The sequence below is a fragment of the Cornus florida genome, unplaced genomic scaffold (assembly GCF_030987335.1).
Source record: "Cornus florida cultivar Cherokee Brave unplaced genomic scaffold, ASM3098733v1 CherokeeBrave_3.0.0_Hap2_Chr09, whole genome shotgun sequence".
Classification (NCBI taxonomy): domain Eukaryota; kingdom Viridiplantae; phylum Streptophyta; class Magnoliopsida; order Cornales; family Cornaceae; genus Cornus; species Cornus florida.
Window position 1 is genome coordinate 68800502 of NW_026775579.1, and position 23266 is coordinate 68823767.

General features: G+C 35.9%; 4 protein-coding genes across 4 annotated transcripts; 3 read left to right on the forward strand and 1 right to left on the reverse strand.

The window, feature by feature from the left end:
- Positions 1-4544: 4544 nt before the first annotated feature.
- On the reverse strand, positions 4545-5799 carry LOC132272787 (uncharacterized). The gene is made up of 2 exons (XM_059773879.1): positions 5118-5799; positions 4545-5023 (listed from the first exon to the last, which is right to left on the reverse strand). The coding sequence occupies exons 1-2, from the start codon at positions 5797-5799 to the stop codon at positions 4545-4547; spliced, it is 1161 nt and encodes a 386-aa protein (XP_059629862.1).
- A 4761-nt stretch (positions 5800-10560) lies between these two features.
- LOC132272788 (uncharacterized) lies at positions 10561-11106 on the forward strand. Its single transcript, XM_059773880.1, has one exon. The coding sequence runs from the start codon at positions 10561-10563 to the stop codon at positions 11104-11106; it is 546 nt and encodes a 181-aa protein (XP_059629863.1).
- A 3309-nt stretch (positions 11107-14415) lies between these two features.
- On the forward strand, positions 14416-14757 carry LOC132272789 (uncharacterized). The gene has a single exon (XM_059773882.1). The coding sequence runs from the start codon at positions 14416-14418 to the stop codon at positions 14755-14757; it is 342 nt and encodes a 113-aa protein (XP_059629865.1).
- A 2719-nt stretch (positions 14758-17476) lies between these two features.
- Positions 17477-18607, forward strand: LOC132272790 (uncharacterized). The gene has a single exon (XM_059773883.1). The coding sequence runs from the start codon at positions 17477-17479 to the stop codon at positions 18605-18607; it is 1131 nt and encodes a 376-aa protein (XP_059629866.1).
- Positions 18608-23266: the final 4659 nt, after the last annotated feature.

Here is a 23266-nt window from a genome sequence, read left to right on the forward strand (position 1 = left end):
AATGGAGGAGAGAGAATTGAAGGGAGTGAGAGAGCCACATCATCAGTAGTTTTTTTTAGAATGACGTGGCAGTTTACAGTTGGATTCGGAATAGTTGTCGATCTCAAAAAAAATAATTAAATGTAAAATGATTAAAGTGTCCTCTTTTTTTTTCTTTTTTTTTTTCGATAAAGTGATAAAAACACGCTGATATTTAAATTTTTTGCAAATATCACCCATAACGTTTTTTTTGTTTGGGGGATATGTAAGTGCGATAAGTTTGAAAGAATGAGCAAAAAAAGGCTTAATTAGTATAATATTCATCAAAAAATCACATTTAAAAAGTCATGTGCATGACTTTATCAAGTAACAAAATCCCTATTATATTTAAATTTTTTGCAAATATCACCCATAACGTTTTTTTTTTTTTTTGTTTGGAGATATGTAAGTGCGATAAGTTTGAAAGAATGAGCAAAAAAAGGCTTAATTAGTATAATTTTCATCAAAAAATCACATTTAAGAAGTCACGTGCATGACTTTATCAAGTAACAAAATCCCTATTATACCCTTTTGTTCTCCCCAAAATATTCTTATGCTACTTTTGGTGTGCATGAATGGAATGGAATGAAATTTGGAATGGAATGGAATAGAATGAGTATTACCATTCTAATGTTTGGTGTGACACGATGAATCACTATGGAATGGAATGATTATTACCATTTTATTGTTTGGTTGAATATCATTAAATTTGGAAGGGAATGTCTTTTTTCAAAAATGCCTTTTTCATTGGAGGAAAGAAAAATAAAAAAAATTATAACTAAACCAACTCACTATGATTGAACATTTAATCTAAGAAATTGATGTAAAGGCTAAAAAATAATATATATATATATATATATATATATATATATATATATATACTAGAAAAAACAACGTGCTATGCACGTTTGATTATTATTATTATTTTTTTCATAAATTGCGCGCTTTAGATTCTTTGTGCAGTATAATGAAGAAGTCGACCAAAAAAAAAAAATTGTATATCTAACATCATAATATTAATAAACTTGTTTAAGTTATGTTTATGTTGTGTTAAATATTTAATCAAGTGACTTTAATAATTAGAGATATATTGAGTACCACTCATTGTGAAAAATATGGTACAAGAATGACGAAGAGATTAGTAAATTAAGTTCAATTGAATAATACCAAAGTTGCACTACTATAACTCCTCTCCAAAGTTAGATTAAGAAAAAGAGGATAAATCATCAATAATGACTTCAAGGAGCCACAAAGGTCTTACCTAACTTGTGTCACTCTATTGCATAATCTGAGATACCAAACCAACTAAAGACCTAAATTAACTTTCAACATAAATTTTATGTCTTCAATAACAATGGATTAGATGTCTTGAGGTAACTCCTCTGTTTTCTATCACCTTTTCAATAAACCAACTAATATTTGAAAATTAATTAATTTTTTTTTAAAAAAAAAAGAAAAAGAAATGCTATCAAATTCAAACTACAAATTCTATTACAAATTTTAGATAATAAAGTTAAAAAGTATCTCCATAAACACCAGCACAAGAAAACTTGAATTACTCACCCTAAAAGTTTTTGATATAATTATGTACATTAGTGAATTATGATGTAAGGTGTGCCGGCTAATTGTAAAGAACCTAAACACGCCCGAAATTCTCCTAATTACATGCATGTGAATCTAGCCCTTTAGTCATATCTAAATCTATGTCACTTCATACTTGCATGTTGGGCATGCGAATTTTCTCTTCTTTTTTTTTCATAATTCTAATTTTTGGTAGAAGAGGTGTTTGAATGTGAATGTAACTCCTTAATTGTTAAAACTTGGTATATATGAAACTTACATAGGTTTGAATTTTTTCATTTATTATAATTAATTACACATGCCATGTCCAAAATTGTAAAATATGCTAACAATTTATATAGACGGATAAAAATGGCACAACTGTTGACTTTGATAATGAAAGATATATTACTGAATTGGTTATATCTACTATCATTTATTTCATTGAAAAATAAAATTTCAATTCTAATTTCATTAGAGAGGTGATTTAATTTAATTACATAACCATTAATTTGAACAACGAAGGAGAATAGGAATTTGGTTTAAAAAGTGTTTGAATGCAAAACTAATTCTTTATCAACAATAATCTATCCAGTTTTAAAAAATATTAGTAATTTGTTTAGTTTACAAGGGTGTTAAAATGTATATAATACTTTCTCAAGTCCAATAGAAAGAGATATATATGTGTATATATACACACACACACACACACACACATGATAGTAAAAGAAAAAGAAAAAAAAAACTGAAACTCATTGGGTGATGCATTATTGAGGCCACCATCCATATACTGTGTTAGATAACCCTAAAATTGCAAACATTTAGTACAATAAGGAATACAGAGAGTTTCACATGAAGATTTCTAATAGTATTTTTGTGAAAGAGGTCAATGATTGGATAATGTTAAATAGAGACGATCATAGGGTGTTTTGCTCTTTTTATTCTTTCTTTCTGAATGATTTCTGCAACTCTTCGTCAACAAGATTCAATCAACAATTCCCAAACTTCTCGTCTTTGTTAATAATCATCTCCAGACCTCGTTTAGTCTTTCTTTTATTTCAATGTTTTCATGCCAAAACTTCCTATTGAATAAGTCATTTCCTGACTTATATATAACCATAACACAATCTACCGATCGATGTGCAACTTTTGTTAAACATTTGTGTCCTTTAAAAAAGGGAAGTCATGAACGTATCTGTCGCTTGAAGAAAGGAAGCAATGTACAGTTAGATCAGTATAACGAAACGTTGCGTGTTTCTAAATTAAATTATTAATAACAAAAATTTAATTCAAAAGATATTAATTCATTGTTTTATTTGAAATACAAAGTAATATAAAATTGTTAAAAAATATATAAATAATAAAAAATGTTTAAATTTCGTATCAGATATCCTATCTTATAATAAAATCAATAGATGTGAAAGTTTTGTCAAAGTTTGTGTCCCTTGGGAAGCGAAGAACAATTGTGTCCCTTAAAAAAATAGGAAACAATGGTATATATGTGAAAACCATTTAATTTTTTTTAATTAAAATAAGTATTTTAAAGTGTATATAAATATTATACATTGAATCCACTTTTATTAGTAGTATAGATATATTTAATGATATATCAATCTTAATAATATATAAAAAATCGTGCACCATAAGATCAACTTAAATAAAGTTAAGGAAATAAATAAATCATCAACCCAACAAAAAAACCTAGTAATATTTCCAAGTACTTGTGTAATTTTTTTTTTTAAAATTTTTTTTATTGTAGATTTCTTGAAAATTCTAGTTTTGATAAAATCCTAATCAAGCAAGGTTCTCCAATCATCCAATGATGAACTTGACTAAGGGTCCAAAAGTCAAACTAGTCCACTTTTGGTTCCAGATGATTACACAAATGTTTCAACACAAAGATACAAAAAATAAAAAGAAAAAAGAAAAATAAAAAAGTGATATACTCAGAAGGTAAAAGAGATTTAATACTTACTTATCAAAAATAAATAAACAAAGAAATTAATACTTGTAATTTGGTTGAAAGTCCTGCAACTTTTTTGTCAATAACAGCTCTGGGTATATTCAGAAGAGAGGGAAGATGAAAGACCTTTATCACGTCTAATAAAGAAGCCGATAAACATGAAAAATGGAATGTGAAAGATTTTTGGTGAATGCAAAATATTTTTACCTTATTGGAACGTGATTAAGGGCTTATTGGGAATATTACAAAAATATTTTATCTTACTATGGAATGGAATGGCCATTCCATAGGTTTACTAATGGAATGGATTTTGATTCCCTAGAATGAATTTTCATTCCATTGGAATGGTCATTCCATTCCATTCCTGCACACCAAACAACTGAATGGTTGGAATGAGCATTCCATTCCATTCCATTCTTGCACACCAAAAGTAGCATAATTCCATTTTACATATAAACACTATTTTCCTTTCATTTTGCATAGGGCACTTTAGTCATTTTACTTTTATTTTGTTTTTAACTTTTTTTTCTTTCTAAATATATAAGGACACTTTAGTCTTTTAATTGCTCAATTGACAATAGGCCCTTCCTGGCACCAAAAATAAAGGTTAGAAATTTTTAAGAACCTAAGGGGTTATATATATCATATTTGCATACCATAGGAGTGTTTGTCCAAAATTTGAACATTTTTTTTTTTTTTTTTAAACAACACAAGAACTGAAACAGACAAATTACACCACAAAAGAAGTATCAGAAAACAACGCCCTTGAGACCTTCGAAGGGACAAATGGCCAGTGTAGCAAATGCCCCAAGACCTTTGGAGCAGACTTGCAAGCTTCATGAGCAGAAAAATTCCCATCTCTAGGGATCCAGTGCAACATGATATTCACACCCTGGCGAAGCAACCTCTGGCAATCTTCCATAATGACACCCATGGACACCTCCAGCGGACAGAGATGCATAACGGATTTGCAGTCGCCCTCAATAATAACATTGAATAATTTCTAATCCAAACATGCCTTAAGAGCCGTACGCAGCGTTAAACCTTCAGCCACTATAGCAGAAGGAACATGAGAGAAATAAATTGAGTCAATTCTGTGCAACACACCCTCGTGATTTCGCATAACCAAAGCCCCACAGCTTTCCTTAGTTTTCAGGTTAAAAGATGCATCAATATTGATCTTAGTGACATCTTCAGGAGGAGGATGCCAAGAAATACAAGAGGTGATTCCAGAAGTGGGATGGGGAGACAAAAAGTGCATAAGACTTTTAGCTTCCCTATGTTCAGAAAAATCCTGCAAGGCCTTATCGAGAATTACATTGGGATCAATCTTTGTTGAATGAAACCCCCAAATATTTCGACTTTTCCATATATGCCAACAAATGAAAGCGGCAAGACCCCTGCATTCCGGAAGAACACCACTCTCTTTCCAAATTTCCACGAGTGAGCAATCGTCTGGGCCAAGGTAAAGAACCAGAATTGCTAAAATCCAACCGAAGAGGACTCAACTTCCACACAATTTGAGAATCAGGACAAAGACACAACAAATGATCCATTGATTCAGCATCGAGCTAACATCTCGTACATACCGAATTGTTCACCATCCTTCTAACTTTCAAGTTGGTATTCACAGAAATCTTCTCATGTAAACACTGCCACAAGAAGAATTGAACTTTCCTAAAAGCCAAAATCTTCCAAACATCCTTCCACATGTTAGAGAAATGAGAGGAATAACTACACTCAGTTTCTGGGGGAACACGCTCTTGCCTAGCGACATTACATCCCTTGATGTACCGTAAAGCCACAAAATAAGCACTCTTGCCAGAGAAAACCCCGGACTTCGTCCAACCCCAATACTTCCTATCTTTCGCCTGGGCCAAACTGATAGGGACTTGCAAAATCTTCCTTCTATCACGGAGATTGAAACTAGTGTTGATAACATCCGTCTTCCAACTATGAGTCGGAGCATTAATCAACTCTGACACCCTCTGGATTGATAACCCATCTCTCTTAGAAGAGATTTTAGAATGAGCATTACCCGGCAACCAAGGGTCAGACCAAATATCAACAGACTGTCCGTCACAAATTCTCCACCTTAAACCCAAATTGATGATGGGTTTGGTGGCATTAAGATTTTTCCAAATCCAAGAAGCACTCCTTTTACAATCAGATTGCAGAAAAGTACCGTGTCTGAAATACCTTTGTTTGAGAGTATTAACCAACAAAGAATTGTCCCCAATCTCCAGACGCCAAGCCATTTTCGAAAGTAAGGCCAGATTAAAGGCATCGAGGTTCCGAAAACCCAGACCACCATCGACCTTTTTTTCACATAGAGTATCCCATTTGATCCACTTTGTTTTCGTGGACCTCAATTTCCCTCCCCACCAAAAATTAATCAAATTACTTCGAAGCTTTGAAATCACCAACAGGAGGAGTTTAAAACATTGTATGGAGTGATTTGGAAGCGCAGAAATGACGGACTTCACCAAGACTTCTCAACCAGCTTTGGACATGAAATCGCTCTTTAGGGTCTTCACTTTGGATGAGACTTGATCCAGCAGAAAATTGAAAGACGAAAATTTGGACTGCCCCAAGATAGATGGGAATCCTAGATATTTATTAAGCCACCCAACATTCCGGATTTCAATAGCTCTACTAATTTGGTCCTTCACACAACAATTTGTTTTGGAGCTGAAAAATAAACTCGACTTCTCAAAATTGACAAGTTGACCGGTAAGAGACCCATACCTTGAGAGAATGGCCTTCAGGTGCATGGCTTGAATGATATTAGCTTTACAGAACAACACAGCATCATCGGCGAAAAATAAATGGCTAATGGGTCTGCAACCCCACCCTAACGACACACCATTAAGATGTTTCTTTCTTTCCGCTTCTTTAATTAGAAGAGATAATCCTTCCTACAAAACAGAAACAAATAAGGCGATAACGGGTCACCTTGGCGAAGCCCTCTAGATGGGAAGAACTGTGCCCCACTTTTACCATTAATAGAAACTGAATATGAAACTGTGGTGATACATTCCATAATTACCTTAACCCATCGACTTTCGAATCCCAATTTTCTTAGCATGTGGTCCAAAAAATCCCACTCCACACGATCATATGCTTTTGACATCTCCAGCTTCATGGCGAAAGATTTGTAAATTTGTCTCTTAGTTTTCAAGACGTGTAAGACTTCAGGGACTAAAACAACATTTTCATGGATAAGACAATTGGGGACGAACGCCGACTGATTTTCTGTTATTAAACCCGGCAACAAAATCTTCAATCTATTAGCTAAAACTTTCGAGAACAACTTGCAGATGACATTACATAAAGCAATAGGCCGATAATGAGAAATCTTAGTTGGAGTTCGAATTTTTGGAATGAGAACCAGTTTGGTTTGATTAAGTGCCTTCAAAATGTGACCTCCTCCAAGAAATGAATTAAAACCTGCAACTAACTCCTCTTTGACTAAATGCCAATTGGATTGGTAGAACAGTGGGATGATCCCATCCAGACCAGGGGCTTTATACGGACCCATGGCTGAAATGGCTTGAAAAAGTTCTGTTTCAGAAGCTGGAGCGAGGAGACTCTGATTCATCTCTAACGTGACCTTAAGCGGAACAAGGTCCCAAAACGTGGTATCAACCGTAGAACCTGAGGCCGTGAATAAGTCCATATAATACGACTCCGCTACCCTTTGAACCTCCGACTTAGAATCTCGCCATTGACCGTTTCCATCTTCCAAGCCCAAAATCAAGTTCTTTCTGAATCGGATTTAAGCTTTACGATGGAAAAATCTGGTGTTTCTATCCCCGTGGTGAAGCCACTCAATCCGAGACTTTTGTTTCCAAAATAATTCCTCAGCTCGCCAAGCTTCCCCGAGTTCTGTTTCCAATTTGAAAATCTCAGCTTTCTGATGCCCATCATCACAATCCTTCAGCTCTCTAAGCTTACTTTGGAGCTCTTTAATTTTCACATCCGAATTGAAACCGTGAGACCGACTCCACCGTTTAAGGGTAGATTTACAGTGAGCTAATTTTTGTTGGAGGGTGAATTGTTTGGAACCACACACCAGATTCAACCAAGCCTCTTTGACCACGTCACTAAAATGGGGATGATTAAGCCATCTAGCATCAAAATGCCATTGCTTCTGTGTGGAGACTATATAATGATTTAGACAAAGTAACAAAGCCCTATGATCAGAACCAGAGACAGTAAGGTGAGATAATGAGGCTTGGGGAAACTTGAGCAACCACTCCTTCGAGCAAAAAACTCGATCCAACCGAGCCATAATGAAGTTATCGGGATCCCTGTTATTACACCAGGTGAAAGGAAATCCCCGGTAACCCATGTCGGTTAAACAACAGTCCAAAACAAAGTCATGAAACTTTCGCATCATCCAACCATGCTTTGGCACCCCACCACGTTTTTCCTCTATAAAGAGAATGGAGTTAAAATCACCCGCAATCACCCAAATTTTGCCCAACTGAAAACTCAAACTATGTAAGTATCTCCATTGAAGGGCTCTATCATTCTCTGAACAAGACGCATAAACTCCAGTGAAAAACCATGGCTCCGTGCCCACAGATCCCTTAACTTCGCATGTAATTTGGAAATCAGAAAAATCAATAATCTTTATTTCCAATTCACGTGAGTAAAAAAGCGCTAAACCACCTGCCGTGCCCGTCGGAGGCACCAAAAACATCTCATAAGACCCCAGCAAACGACACACATAATCCAACCGTTTCTCTATATTTTTAGTTTCTAATAAACAAATTAAAGGAGGGGAATGGAGGTGAGCCAACCTCCTCAACTGGGAAATTGTCAGGGGGTTCCCTACACCCTGACAATTCCACACCAGAACCTTCATTGGGGGGGTTGGGGCCAATTCAGGTTGGCTTCCTCCACCGTCGCAATACTGGTAAAAATTGTCGAGCTAATCATTGAGAGATCCCCCACTTTCTGCTTTTTCACCCCAACTTCTTCAGCCATAGAGAAATACGCACGCTTTTGTGTCTCAGTAGTGCGTTTGACAACTGACGACTCATTAATTGGAAAGCCCCTCGCCTTCCTTTTCCACCCCCTAGAACCAGAAAATTGCGAAGGAAGTGCTAGTGCAGGAGAATTAAAAGTGGATGCAACCTCGTCTACACTCGTGGGAACCCCCGATATGATAGTGTTATGGGGTTGAGAAACTGAAGAAAGAGGAGGAACTTCAGGACAAGAGATTTCAAGATGCGCTGTAGCAGTTGTAGGTAAGATCAGAGGTGGTCCCGGATCTAGTCCAGAGACAATTGGGCCAGACTCGGGACAAGTCGTTGAGTGGATCTGGGTCTCCTCGTCATCCACCTGAAAGATTTGGGCCACAGAAGTGGAATGAATCAGGCCCATGGGAAAGTCAATAAAATGCAAGTTCGGGTCAAGAAGACTTTGACCCTCCCTTTCCGGCCTCCTGACTGCTTTATCCGCACCATCATGAGATAAATCCCCCTTGGACAGATACCCTTGGTCCTCAGTCTTGATCATGTCGTGTGATAGATTATCTTTCTGAAAAGCGTCTGACAACGTTTCCCCAGTCTGTAATGGCCTTTCTGAAGTCTGTGCATTGGATGGATACAAAGTGCTATTTTCAAGGACACGCGCCGGCGAGGAAGTAGAGCAAGATATCGCCAATGTAGTCTTGTGCTTGAAATTCTTACTCAAACGACCGATGCCGTCTGAAGCTTTGAGCCAAGTGCCGAACTCGGATTCTCCTGTTGACAACGGATATTTCTCGGCCCCACGCCATGAACAAATCTTAAATTCGTGTCCAACCTGGCCACAATGAAAGCACAAATCGGGTAGCCGTTCATATTGGAGATTCGCCCAGTACTGCTTGCCACCGTGAAAGAACTTTATACATCGCCGGAATGGGGCAGCAACATCCACCCCAACGCGCATCCATAAATACCGCAGACCCTTTGGCCACAAATCTCGAACTTCCAACTCCTCAACAGAGCGAAATTTAGAGGCTAGAGTGCGAGCGACCATGGAGTTTAACTCTAAAGGAATGTTCATGGCCCGTACCCAAAATTTAAACATTGAAGTGTGTTTTTCTCACATGATGTTTGTCACTTATTTATTTATTTTTGTATATAACCGTAAATTTTTTTGGGGACTAGGTCCAGCCCACCTAAATTCTTGGGCTAGGACTCGCTCAATCAAACATGTTCATGCCACTGTCGATTTGGGTTCAGGGCCTCCAACCACTTAGAACTCAAACCAGGTTTAGGGCACTCTCTTCATCACTCAAACACTTTCAGAGAACCAGAGAGAGAGAGAATCGAAAGAGTGAAAATTGAATCACTTCAAATCTGTGAAGATCCCCACTTTACAGGCATGTATTCATTCCTACACTCTTTGTTGTGATTGAAAGCATATTATATTATATTACATCACTTTGTTTCTTCAAGAAATGAGGACTATATATCGCTGCAAAAGTCTCATCTCACTTTCTATTAAGAACTCTTCACATCTCAACAAAACCCCAATCCTCTTTTCTCTCTCTTCTTCTTCTCTTCCTCTCCAGAAACCCCCATTGCGATTGATAGACACAAATTTTCTCCTGAAACTGCTTCGAAAGTCTCTTCCGTGAAAAGGCCTGAAGAGACCGATTCGATTCTTTCATTTCTCCAGGAAAGTGGTTTTTCGGATACCCATCTCGAGCGTGTCATTAAACACGCGCCTCAAGTGCTCTCTGCAAATCTTGAGCGCACCATCAAACCCAAATTCAAGTGTTTTCAAGACTTGGGTTTTTCTTCTAGCGATGTTGTGGAAATTGTTTCGAATGACCCAATGATTCTAACTAGTAGCGTTGATAATCGACTTGGCCCGTCGATTTTAACTTTGAAGAGTGTTTTGGGTTCGAATATGGATGATGTGTCTAGAGGTTTTTAAAGAGATATGGAAGGATTTTGAGGTATGATTTGGCGAAAACTATGATACCCAGTATTGAATTTATTATGAAGAGCTGCGGTATGAGTTCGACACAAATTAGCCGGGATGTGTTTAAATGGCCAAGATTATTCTTGTATAAACCGACGCAGATTAGAGAATATGTGAAGAGGGTTGATGAGATGGGCATTGACAGGAAGTCTAAGATGTTTCTTCCTGCGATTAAGGCTATTAGTTCGATGACTAAAGAGAAATGGGAGTTGAAATTGGAGGTCTTTAAGAGTTTGGGATTTTCCGAATATGATATTCTTTCCGTTTTTAGGAGGGCGCCTCTGGTGTTTGCTCTGTCAGAGAGGAAAATTAAGGCGAAAACACAGCTTTTGCTTAGCACGGGCAAATGTGATATCTCATATGTTATTAATAACCCCTTCTTACTTACTCTCAGTGTTGAGAATAGGCTTAAGCCACGGCTAAGAGTTCTGGAGGTTTTGGAAAGCAGGAATTTGCTTCTTAAAAAGCCGAGTTTGGCAACTGTATGCCCCCTCACTGATAAGAGTTTCTTTCAGAAATATGTACTCCCTTATTCAGATGAAGTTGGTGAATTCTTTGTGTTTAAGGCAGCCTCATAGAGAGCAGAAATATGTGCTTAAGATCATGATTTAATACCTAGAGGCATACTACTGAGACTGAATCTTTTTCAGAGAAGCAATGACTTGGCGGCATAGCATGGCAGGTAAGTAGGTACACTTTTGCGCTAGATATTCACATTTTTCCTTTCTTGTATATCGGATATCCAGATGGTGTACTACTATGAAAAACATGGATTAATTTTTGTTTACAAGACTTGGCTTGTTGGCTGTTCTGTTTTTTTAATTCTATCTATTTTATCACTGTTGTGTTATGAAAGTTATTTTCTCTACTGAAAGTAAAAACATTCATGTTTTATTGCGATTCCAAGTTGGTTCATTTCGCATGTTTGGAGCTAATAGTTTTGAATTTGTGACGCTGTTTTCTAGTGTGGTTTGTGTCTAAGTTGGTGATATGACCCATACATAGTGATTTGTGATCGTTATTTCTGGAATAAATGAAATGCTAGCCCACAATTGATTAAGAGCATAACCAGCATCCACGTTCTTTAGATTTTGTTTTGAATCGGTAATCTTTAGATTACAATAAAGTAACCTTATTGTTACGTCAAAACCCTGAAATTTGAGAAATCAAAACCAAAAAAATAATTATAACAGAGATATACTGCAATATTTATTGCAGGAATGGAAAGTGGATGAAAGGAATGACATATTTGTGTTAATCGCAATAGAGGGATATATATATTTACATACAATGATGCACTCAAAAGTTTTAGCATAAAATGAACAATTTGATACCTGTTCGTAACTCCACTTGTAGCTCAGTTGAAGACCACATGTATCTTATGATCGTGATCTAAAGAGTCTAGATAAGCGTAATGGCTCGGGGTGCTAAGTGTAACGGGGCACCTTTTAAACAAAACCCATACAACATTGAAAAGTTGAGATGAGTCCATACAATAATGAGTGAAGTGACCAAGTCACGAAAAGCTCAAATGAAGTTTTGATCAAAGAATTAGAATTCCGATCAAACTTTCTGTAACAAAATTTTCAGAATTCTAGAAAGGGATGCGATATTAGTATTCTTTTATTCCAATTGCATGTCACTTTCTTTTCTCTTTTAAAAGAATTGACCAAAAAGTCTCTAAACTTTTATAATACCATGACTACCGTTTTTACAGAAATTTTTAAAACTTTTTTTTATTATCCTTTTTACTTCCACTAGTAATATGGAGACAATAACTCTGCATATCAATTGTTTTCATGGATCGAGTCAAACAAGGCAGTAGACATTGACTACCTTTGACTGAAATTTGAATGGATGAAGAGGAGGCCTGGACTGGAATTTTGGCCATTACAATTAAATATGTTGTAAGTTAAGGCACTTAGATGAGAATGTTGATTAGGAATTTAGGATAATAAATTAAGCATACAAAAAATGAATTGATGTTTAGTCAGCAAACTCGCGTTGATTGTATAACATGCATATGGCATAAAGTTGATTGGTTTTGTCAACATGCTCAATAATACAATACCTAATATATAAATTAAGTAAACAAAAGTAAAATAAAATAAAACTTTACTTAAAAATATATAACAATCATTCACTAACTAATTAGAAACCAACATTTACCTAAACTTGGGTTGTACAACCTCCACTTTCCCAAAGAGAGGTTGACTGTTTTAAGTCGCTAGAGGAACACAATGAGTATACATAAAAATGTAAGAACAATTTCAATACACATGCGAACATCACCTAAATTGTTATATTGTATTTATGAACTACAGAGATTTATTGTCATGGCTGATTAATAGGGAGGAAACAATACATTTAATCACATATTTATTTACTTGATAACTACACATTTGAGTAGGGCGTAATAAGAATCTTTTATGTTATGTGTCGGGCAATAACAATCTTATATGCATTTAAATTTATAAATGCTATTATTTATAAAGTTAGAGTTAGAAGTATCATTTTATTAAAATTAATGGAGTGTAATTATAGAAAAGGAGAGCCTCACTTTTTTTAATTATGTGATTTTAAAATAAATATAATTATTTATTGCATATTTTCATGTATGTGATCATTTGCTTCAATAATCTCAAGTTCCAACAGCATAAAAAAGATAATGTTACTTATTTCATTATTTGTTCAAACAGTCACTAGGGTTTGATACATGTAAATAGATAATTATATGTAATGTATTTCATTATGATAGTTGATCATATTGACTTGAACACAAGTACAATCGAGAATCTTAGTTGTAGAGTAATTAAAATAGAAGAGTAGGTGGCATAAGACGAGGAGGGTGAGACCAAGAGTTAATTACCTGTCATCTGTCAAGACTGTCATCCTTTTGCAGCAGGTAGAGTACATGTCATGAACCTCTAAAATTATTATTCTACATGCATATACCACACACATAAGACTAATATAGTAGCCCCTATATATATACAAAGTTCATATTACCTAATTGCCCTTTTGATTCAGTCTCATGATTCTATATTGTCAATCCGGTTCATAGAAGTCAATTGATGCTATATTGTTCTTTTTAGGCAAATTTAGAAAATTGCACAATGCAATCCAACAAAAATGTTAGTCTCGGAAAAGAAGTATAATAATTATAAGATTAAATCTATTGTTAGATGTAACATCATTATAGTAAATTTAGAATATTTTTATTTGAGGTTTGTTCATTAATTAATGATATATAAGACAATTAAATTTTATGTGCAGTCCACCAATTGATGCTATTGTTCTTTTTAGGCAAATTTACAAATCGCACAATGCAATGCAAAAATAATTTTGAGGGGATTATAAATTATAAGATAAATATATAGTTTTTTTTGGAAAGTAAGATAAATATATAGTTGGATGTAACATCATTACGGTAAAATTTAGAATGTTTCTATTTCAGATTTGTTCATTAAGTAATGATAGATGATATGTGGAGTCCATGTGATGAGGTGAGAGTCTTATTCCCATGGAGTTAACATACTTGCAAATTCATCCGCATTGTATATATGTTTTTGTAAGGTGTGAATACTCCCGTGTTGAAACTTGGGGAACCTTTATTTTATTTTATTTTTAATGATTTCTATATTTATATGTATATATATGTATGCATGCTTCAAAGCAGGTGCCAATTCAATTAAGCTGACTTTCCATGGTAATAAGACATACAAATGGAGGATAGAACTGTACATATAATACTTTGTCAAAAACCCTACCTGATCAAGAAATATAGTTCATTTAATAGAAACCACCAACCACCATTAATGAGGACCTAGTCCATTAAAAGACAAGAAGATCAAGAAGAAGAAGAAGAAGAAGAAGAGAATCAAGAAATGGAGTCTCCATCAGATGAGAAGAAGGAAGCAACAACACAGCAGAAAACAGTTGCTTATTATTCTTATACTAGTTCATCCTATTCTCTTCAACAAGCTATAAGTGCCATTCTCAAATGTTTAGGGTTTGAAGAGCACCCTTCAACAAGACCTCATGAGGACTCTCCTTCAAGTTCTTCAGATGATCCAACACCCACTCCACCACCTTCAACAACCTTAACAGACCCACCACCCCCACCAGCAGCAAATGATGATCCTCCTCCATCAGCCTCTGAACGAGTACTAGCCGCGCGCCCTCCACCGCCACCAGTTAATTCAGGAACTGGTCCTGGGACTAATTAACTCCAACGCCTCCATCTTAGATCTTCACTACTTTCATTGGTGCCTATGTAGGTACAAAATTAATCTTCTCATGTCTAAGTTGGCTTTGATATATAGTTACTTCAGATCTATTTCAGTACCCCCTTCGTATAAATTTGTGTGTTTGTGTGTGTGTGTGAGAGAGAGAGAGTGGGATTTGAGGTTTTTTTTTTTTTTTTTTGGTGTTTGTGATTGTGTAAAATAATATTTTGTACTCATATTTAATGGTATGTAGTGTGCTAAATTCATGTGTACTAGCTATAGATTGCTTTATAATTTTATGTGTTCATTAATGCATTATGCATGGCTTTCTAAGAATTATTCGGTTGGTCAAAAGCGTTAGTGATATTACTTCCCATTAGCCTCAACTCTCAAGTCAGCACCACATTTCAACTTAATGGGAGCAAACCTTGCTCTAATACATCCTTTAATGCATCAGCTGATGTGCTCTTGCATACATTTCTCTCATGCCAGATGACTGCGCGCAGAGAGTAGGAGCTTATGTGTGATGAAACGCCCCGAGTTCCAAGAAGATGAGCGCCATGCTATAAGAAGATCTGTCCAACAGTGTGGCGTGATATAGAAACCTGCAGCATGCTGAATAAACTCCCGTATGATACTGCTGAACTTACATTTGAAGAATACGTGGTCGATGGTCTCACTCTCTGAGAGGCAGAGATAACAAGCATTGGTGTAATGCTTGTTCATCAGTGGTTTGGTATCAAGGGTGTAGAGTCTGCCCTTTATTGCCAGCCAAGAAATATTGTATCCATGCTTAGGGATGTGCTTTTTAAACCAAATTATGTGATGCCAAGAAAAAAGCAGAGAGAGCGGGGTAAAATACCTCATGCTCTGTGACAACCAGAGAAGGTTAACGAAGGATTGAGATTGGAAAATTTGTAAATATTGTTGGATTGATGGAGGAATAACACACTAATATATTGTTGGAAATTAGACTATCAACTTTGACACAAGTGTCCAGTTGAAGAATTTTCACGTCGGTGAGATTGAGTTGAGAAATAATAGTTCCATTTGGTAGCCAGTAATCCAACGACGTCATTAAACCCCAAACATGATGGTTCGTACACTTTAGCCTTAATGAGGTATACCTATAAGACCAAGCCACCCAGATACTATCCTTCCTAATGCTGAGCTTCCAAATATGCTTCAAATTTGGGACCAGGTTAGTCAGTTCTAGGCAATGGAATCATAAACCTCCATGAATTATTGTAGTATTTTTCATAGCAAGAAACTCACATATCTCCGTTGTGTGGATTTAAAACCTAGCCTTTCACTTTAAAAGACAAGAAAATACCAGTAGACCATAAACTTTCATTTAATTCCACATTATAAACCTAATAAATGTATATATTACACGTATATCCTCTACAATAGTAGACTTACATTTCATGTTATAGGTTGCTATATATTCTGGTATTATATACCGAAAATATAAAATAAAATGAATAGATATTTATTTCCATCAAATTAATAAAAACTTTAATAAAATCAATTAACAGATGGCCTATGAATGAAAGGTCATGCGCATTTTGCATTTGAGTGTCTCGAAATGTCTGCCTTAGTAGTGCCCAAATTTTTATTTTGTGCACAGTACAAAACCCTGTTCCTATCTATGCCCTCTAAATCTGTAGATATTATTTATATGATGTCCATTTCCTTCTCACTTCTTGTAAGGTTCATCTGAAATTTGAAAAATGGAATTCTCATTGAAGTCTAACCAACCAAGATGTTTTCTTGATATATATATATATATGTATGTATATATGAGATCGCCACGGAGCCACCAACTTTGATGAAATCAAGTGTGATTGAATGAAGAAGGAATCCTAATTATAATAGGAACACTACATATGTGTGTGTGTGTGTGTGTATATATATATATATACATGCATGTGTGTGAAATATGAACCAATAATGGTTTATAAGTTTATTTTTATATTAGATTTATACGAAGTGGTCAGTCATACATGTGTGGATTAAGGACATTCAATGAGTGCATGAGAGCGATGGAGATTAGTATTCTATACAAGAGGTAAATTATAAATATTAAAAAACATAGTACATTGAATTTTAAATTGGGATTTTTTTTTTTATTAATCATAACTTTGTACGGTTGGACACATACTCAACGTGATCTTCCCTTATATATATATATATAAAAAATTAGAAATATTAAAAAAATAGTACATTGAATTTTAAATTGAGAATTTTTTTTTATTAATCATAACTTTGTGTGGTTAGACTCATACTCAACGTAATCTTCCCTTATATACACACACACACATACATACATACATACACACGTATACACTTATATCCTTAGAGTTGTTCGGTTGTTTGTTTTTTTTTTTTTCCTCCGTACATGTTAAGAACTTGGGACCTAGGTCCAGCCCACCTAATTGTTGGACTAGGACTCGCTCAATCAAACATTTTCATACCACCGTCCATTTGGGCTCAAGGCCTCAAACCTCTCAAAGCTCAAACCAGGTTTAGGGCACACTCTTCAGCATTCAAACACTTTCAGAGAACCAGAGACAGAGAGAGCGACAGAGAGAAAGTCGAATCACTTCAAATCTATGAAGATCCCCACTTTACAGGCAAGTACTCATCCCTAAACTCTTTGCTGCGATTGAAAGCATATTAGATATATATATAATACATCACTGTGTTTCTTCAAGAAATGAGGACTATATATATCTGCAAAAGTCTCATCTCACTCTCTCTTAAGAACTCTTCACATCTCAGCAAAACCCCAATCTCTCTTTACTCTCTCGTCTTCTTCTCTTCCTCTCCAAAAACCCCCATTGCGGTGGTCGATTACTTCATTGATAGACACAAATTTTCTCCTGAAACTGCTTCGAAAGTTTTTTCGGTCGTAAAGTATGTGAAAAGGCCTGAAAAGACCGATTCGATTATTTCATTTCTCCAGGAAAGTGGTTTTTCGGATACCCATCTCCAGCGTGTCATAAAAAAGGCGCCTCAAGTTCTCTCTGCAAATCTTGAGCGCTCCATCAAACCCAAATTCAAGTTTTTTCAAGACCTGGGTTTTTCTTCTAGAGATGTTGTGGAAATTGTTTCGAATGACCCAAGGATTCTAACTAGCAGCGTTGATAATCGGCTTGGTCCGTCGATTTTAACTTTGAAGAGTGTTTTGGGTTCGAATGTGGATGATGTTTCTAGGGTTTTAAAGAGATCTGGTTGGTTTTTGGGGTATGATTTGGAGAAAATTATGATACCCAATATTGAATATTTGAAGAGCTGCGGTATTAGTTCGACACAAATAACCGGATATGTGTATAAATGCCCAAGATTATTCTTGTATAAACCAACGCAGATTAGAGAATATGTGAAGAGGGTTGATGAGATGGGCATTGACAGGAAGTCTAAGATGTTTCTTCCTGCTATTCAGGCTATTCGTTCGATGTCTATAGAGAATTGGGAATTGAAATTGGAGGTGTTTAAGAGTTTGGGATTTTCCGAAGACGACATTCTTTCCGTTTTTAGGAGGGCGCCTGTGGTGTTTTCTCTGTCAGAGAGCAAAATTAATGAGATAACACGGCTTTTGCTTAGCACGGGCAAATGTGATATCTCATATGTTGTTAATCACCCATTCTTACTTACTCTCAGTGTTGAGAATAGGCTTAAGCCACGGCTAAGAGTTCTGGAGGTTTTGGAAAGCAGGAATTTGCTTCTTAAAATGCCGAGTTTGGCGACTGTTTTCCCCCTCACTGATAAGAGGTTCTTTGAGAAATATGTACTCCCTTATTTAGATGAAGTTGGTGAATTATTTTTGGTCAAGAAGGCCTCATAGAAAGCAGAAATATGTGCTTAAGATCATTACATCCTTTGTGACTTGATGATTTAATACCTAGAGGAGGGCTGAGACTGAATCTTTTTTTCCGAGAAACAAGCATAGCATGGCAGGTAAGTAGATATTCACATATTTTCTTTCTTGTATATCCATATGGTGTAGTACTCTGAAAACATGGATTATTTTTTGTTTACAAGGCTTGGCTTGTTGGCTGTTATGTTTTTCTAATTCTATCTATTTTGTCACTATTGTGTTATGAAATTTATTTACTCTATTGAAAGTAAAAACATTCATGTTTTATTGCAACCCCAAGTTGGTTCATTTCGCATGTATGGAGCTAATAAATTTGAATTTGTGACACACTATTTTCTAGTGTGGTTTGTGTCCAAGTTTTTTTCGAACTGTTGGTTTGTGTCTAAGTTGGTGATGTGAACCATACATAGTGATTTGTGATCGTTATTTCTAGAATAAATGAAATGCTAGCCCACAATTGATTAAGAGCATAACCAGTATCCACGTTCTTTAGATTATTTCCTTATTTTGAATCGGTAATCTTTAGATTACAATAAAGTAACCTTATTGTTACGTCAAAACCATGTAATTTGAGAAATCAAAACAAAAACAAAAAAAACGATTTCAACAGCGATATACTGCAATCGTTATTGCAGGAATGGAATGTGGATCAAAGGAATGACATGTTTGTGTTAATCACAATAGAGGGTTACATATATTTACATACAATGATGCACTCGAAAGTTTTAGCATAAAATGAACAATTTGATACATGTTCATAACTCCACTTTTAGCTCAATTGAAGACTACACATATATCTTATGATAGTGATCTAAAGAGTCTAGATAAGGCCCTATATGTGCCAAGTGTAATGGGTTGGATGCTTCACTGTTGGATCCAAAAGTTTAAGTTATTGTGTAGAGTTAACACTCAACTCATATATATTCATTTTCGTTTCCATCTGGGTCCGACGACGTGGGACAGCTCTAACACTAAACCCAAACCCGTACAACATTGAAAAGTTGAGATGAATTCATACAATGAGTGTAGGGACCAAGTCACGAAAAGCTCAAATGAAGTTTTGATCAAGGAATTAGAATTCCGATCAATCTTTCCGCAACAAATTTTTAGGATTCTAGAAAGGGATGCGATATTGGTAGTCTTTTTTTCCAATTGCATTTCACTTTCTTTTAAGAAAATTGACCAAAAAGTCTCAAAACTCATTAAAGGATTTTATTTATAATACCATAACTAACCTTTTTACAGAAATTTTTATTACCCTTTTTACTTCCACTAGTAATGTGGAGACAATAATTCTGCATATCAATTGTTTTCATGGATCGATTCAAACAAGGCCGTACACATTGACTAACTTTGATTGAATGGATGAAAAGGAGGCCTGGAGTGGAATTTTGGCCATTATAATTAAATATGTTGCAAGTTATGGCACTGAGATAAGAATGTCGATTAGGAATTTAGGATGAGGACTATTTATTTCCTTATTATTACACAGATGAATAAACTAAGCATACAAAAAATGAAATGATGTTTAGTCAGCAAACTCATGTTGATTGTACAGCATGCATATAGCATAAACTTGATTGGTTTTGTCAACATACTCAATAATACAATACTTAATATATAAATTAAGTAAACAAAAGTAAAATAAAATAAAACTTTACTTAAAAAAATATAACAATCATTCACTGACTAATAGAAACCAACATATAACTAAACTTGGGTTGTTCAACCTCCACTTTCCCAAAGAGAGGTTGAGTGGCAATGGACCAGTGATTTAGCGGTATCAGGCTCTTATTTTTTAAAGAGAGGTTTAGAGTTCAAGTCTCAGTGGAGGCATATGTATGTGAGTACCAATTAAACAAAAAAAAAAAAGAGAAAAATTGAGTGTTTTAAGTTGCTAAAGGAACACAATGAGTATCCATAAAAATGTAAGAACAATTTCAATGCGCATGCGAGCATCACCTAAATTTTTTTATTGTATTTATGAACTACTTAGATTGATGGTGATGGCTGATTAATAGGGAGGAAACAATACATTTAATCACATATTTATTTACTTGATAACTTCACATTTGAGTAAGGCTTAATAAGAATGTTTTATGTATCGGGCAATAACAATCTTATATGCATTAAAATTTATAAATGTTATTAGTTATGAAGTTAGAGTTAGAAATATCATTTTATTAAAACTAATGGAGTGTAATTATAGAAAAGGAGAGCCTCAATTTCTTTAATTATGTGATTTCAAAATAAATATTATTATTCATTGCATATTTTCATGTATGTGATCATTTGCTTCAATAATCTCAAGTTCCAACGACATAAAAGATAATGTTACTTATTTCATTATTTGTTCAAACAATCACTAGGATTTGATACATGTAAATAGATAATAGGGTAAAGTGTAATAAACCTCCCCAAATTATGAGTCAATTGCAAAAAAACCTCCTTGAATTAACAAATGCCCCCCTGAACTATTTAAAAGTTGCAGATAAGGTCAAAGGTAAACTCTCAAGTACCGAAAAAATGAGATTACCAAATTACCCATCATTCTTATGACATCATCTTGTTCGTATGTGGTGGTATTCAACGTAGATGTGTAACAAAAATCTGAAGACAAATAAGAATCTGACAACACTTCTATTATCCCTACCAAATCGCATATCTGGTCTCATTCTCTGCAACCCAAGACACATGAAGCCCAATCCTACCACTAGAAATCTGTTAGCAAACCAATCACAAAATCAAATGGTACACAGAGAGCCACGAGTTACAAAAACTACTTCTGTGATTAGGCTGTTGGAACCCAAATTTCTCTCTGCCTAACCATCGTCACTGTATTTCTATCTCTTGCTCCATATGGTAGTCCGGCAGAGTCGTATTTCTCTCTTGAACTGATCGAAGAGAAAATCAAAAGGAGCTCACCTTTCTTTTGATAAGGATGAGGAAGCAAGGACTAAAAGACCGGTCCGATTTGTAAATCCAAGACCCAGATCTGTCTCGCCGGATCTCCAAGGCCCAGTCATCTCCCTCTTCGCAGAGCTCATCACAGCCACAGCCAAACCAGTCGTCTCCGCTGGATCTGCCGCCGCTGGATCTATCTCGCCAGCGCCATCAACATTCTCACAGCCGTCTTCACTCTCCATCTCCAAGCTCACCACTATCGCTACTCCACCACTGAGACGAGCTCTTCACTGCACCAGTCACGCCGTCGTCCACTGCTGTGCCAGAAGCGAACCGAGAAGCGATCGCCGAATGATTCATGATGTCATGGGTAGAACAGCGGCAGATGAGATCAATGGAGCAGAGGGTAGAGCAGCGGCGGTGAACCTTGCCGCCATGAACTTCACATCGATTTCTCCGTCCCTGCATCGACACCAATAATCAAACCCTCTGTCTGACGCTCTATCAACTCCTCTGTCTGACACTCCAAATCTACGTTGTTGTTCGTGGCAATAAAGCCCACCGGAAGAGTTTCGGTCACTGGAGTGTCCCAACGCCCTTTGATTCATCGCCGTCCTTGATAGGCGCGTTCGTACCCACAACGAACGTGGTGTCCGAGGTGTGGTATGTGGTGAGAATTTGTGAAGGATATGCGGGTTGTGTTGTTGATATAGGGTTCCTTTTTAGGATTTTCTTCTTTATGTATCTTTGTGGTCAATTGATGACATCCAGAAAATCAATCTCTCCGATTGTGGGTGCAATTGGGTATAATTGAATATAAATTGAATACACATCTTTAAAAAATTCTTACTCCCAAACCCATCCTTACATTATGTATGTGTGTATATAAATGGAGTGTGATTCAGACGAACTTGGGTTTTTCGTTGGGAGTGGTTTCACATAACAGAAAACTTGGTTTTTCCATGGGAGTGTCGGTGATTGCGCTGGTGTTGTTGCCGGAGTTGTAGGTGTAGTGGAGTCAAACTGTTGGCAATAAAGTATAATGGTCTTAAGGGCAACTTTGTCATTTTAAATTTTTTGGAATGGCACGTGATCAACAGTGGCATAATTAACGGTAAGAAATGGTCGGAAGGCTACCGGTGGGTAAATTTTGCAAAAAATTTGATAGTTTAAGGGGTTAATTGTAAAAAAAAAAAAAAAAAAAAAAAAAAATAGTTTAGGGGGGTTTTTAGGGAGAGAGAGTAAAGTTCAGGGGGTTTATTGCAATTTACCCTAGATAATAATGTGTAAAAAAATTCTCCTGAACTATGAAAAAACTTGCAACTAACCCCCTGAACAAAAATACAAGAAACTCCTGAACTATGCAAAAAAGTTGCAGATGACCCTATCTGGCCAAGTTTCGGTGAATGTTGACCGTTAAAAATAGTTGACTTATTTTAAAATACCATACTGCCCTTGGACGCATGAAAGGACTAAAATGCCTTTAATTTCCATCATCCTCTCCGGCCCATAATTCTTTAGTCCATGCTCTCTGTGAAGCCATCACCGTCGTCCAAGCTTGGTACGTAGAAGAACTTGGATCGATTCCGACCGTCGTCAGTCCATGCTCGATGTCAAGTTCATGGACTTAATTCAACAATTTTATATAATCAGCTTGGTCCGTAGCATGATCCAAGTTTTGGAAGGTGGTCCTTTTTCCGAAATCTCTTTTCCAGTCGTCAT

Bases quoted from the DNA above. Each gene is read 5' to 3' on its own strand.
- LOC132272787 (XM_059773879.1), bottom strand. From the start codon at position 5,799: ATGGCTTGGCGTCTGGAGATTGGGGACAATTCTTTGTTGGTTAATACT. The intron at 5,024-5,117 runs GTTAGCTCGATG...GTTGGATTTTAG, and splicing joins CAATTCGGTATGTACGAGAT to CAATTCTGGTTCTTTACCTT.
- LOC132272788 (XM_059773880.1), top strand. From the start codon at position 10,561: ATGAGTTCGACACAAATTAGCCGGGATGTGTTTAAATGGCCAAGATTA.
- LOC132272789 (XM_059773882.1), top strand. From the start codon at position 14,416: ATGGAGTCTCCATCAGATGAGAAGAAGGAAGCAACAACACAGCAGAAA.
- LOC132272790 (XM_059773883.1), top strand. From the start codon at position 17,477: ATGAGGACTATATATATCTGCAAAAGTCTCATCTCACTCTCTCTTAAG.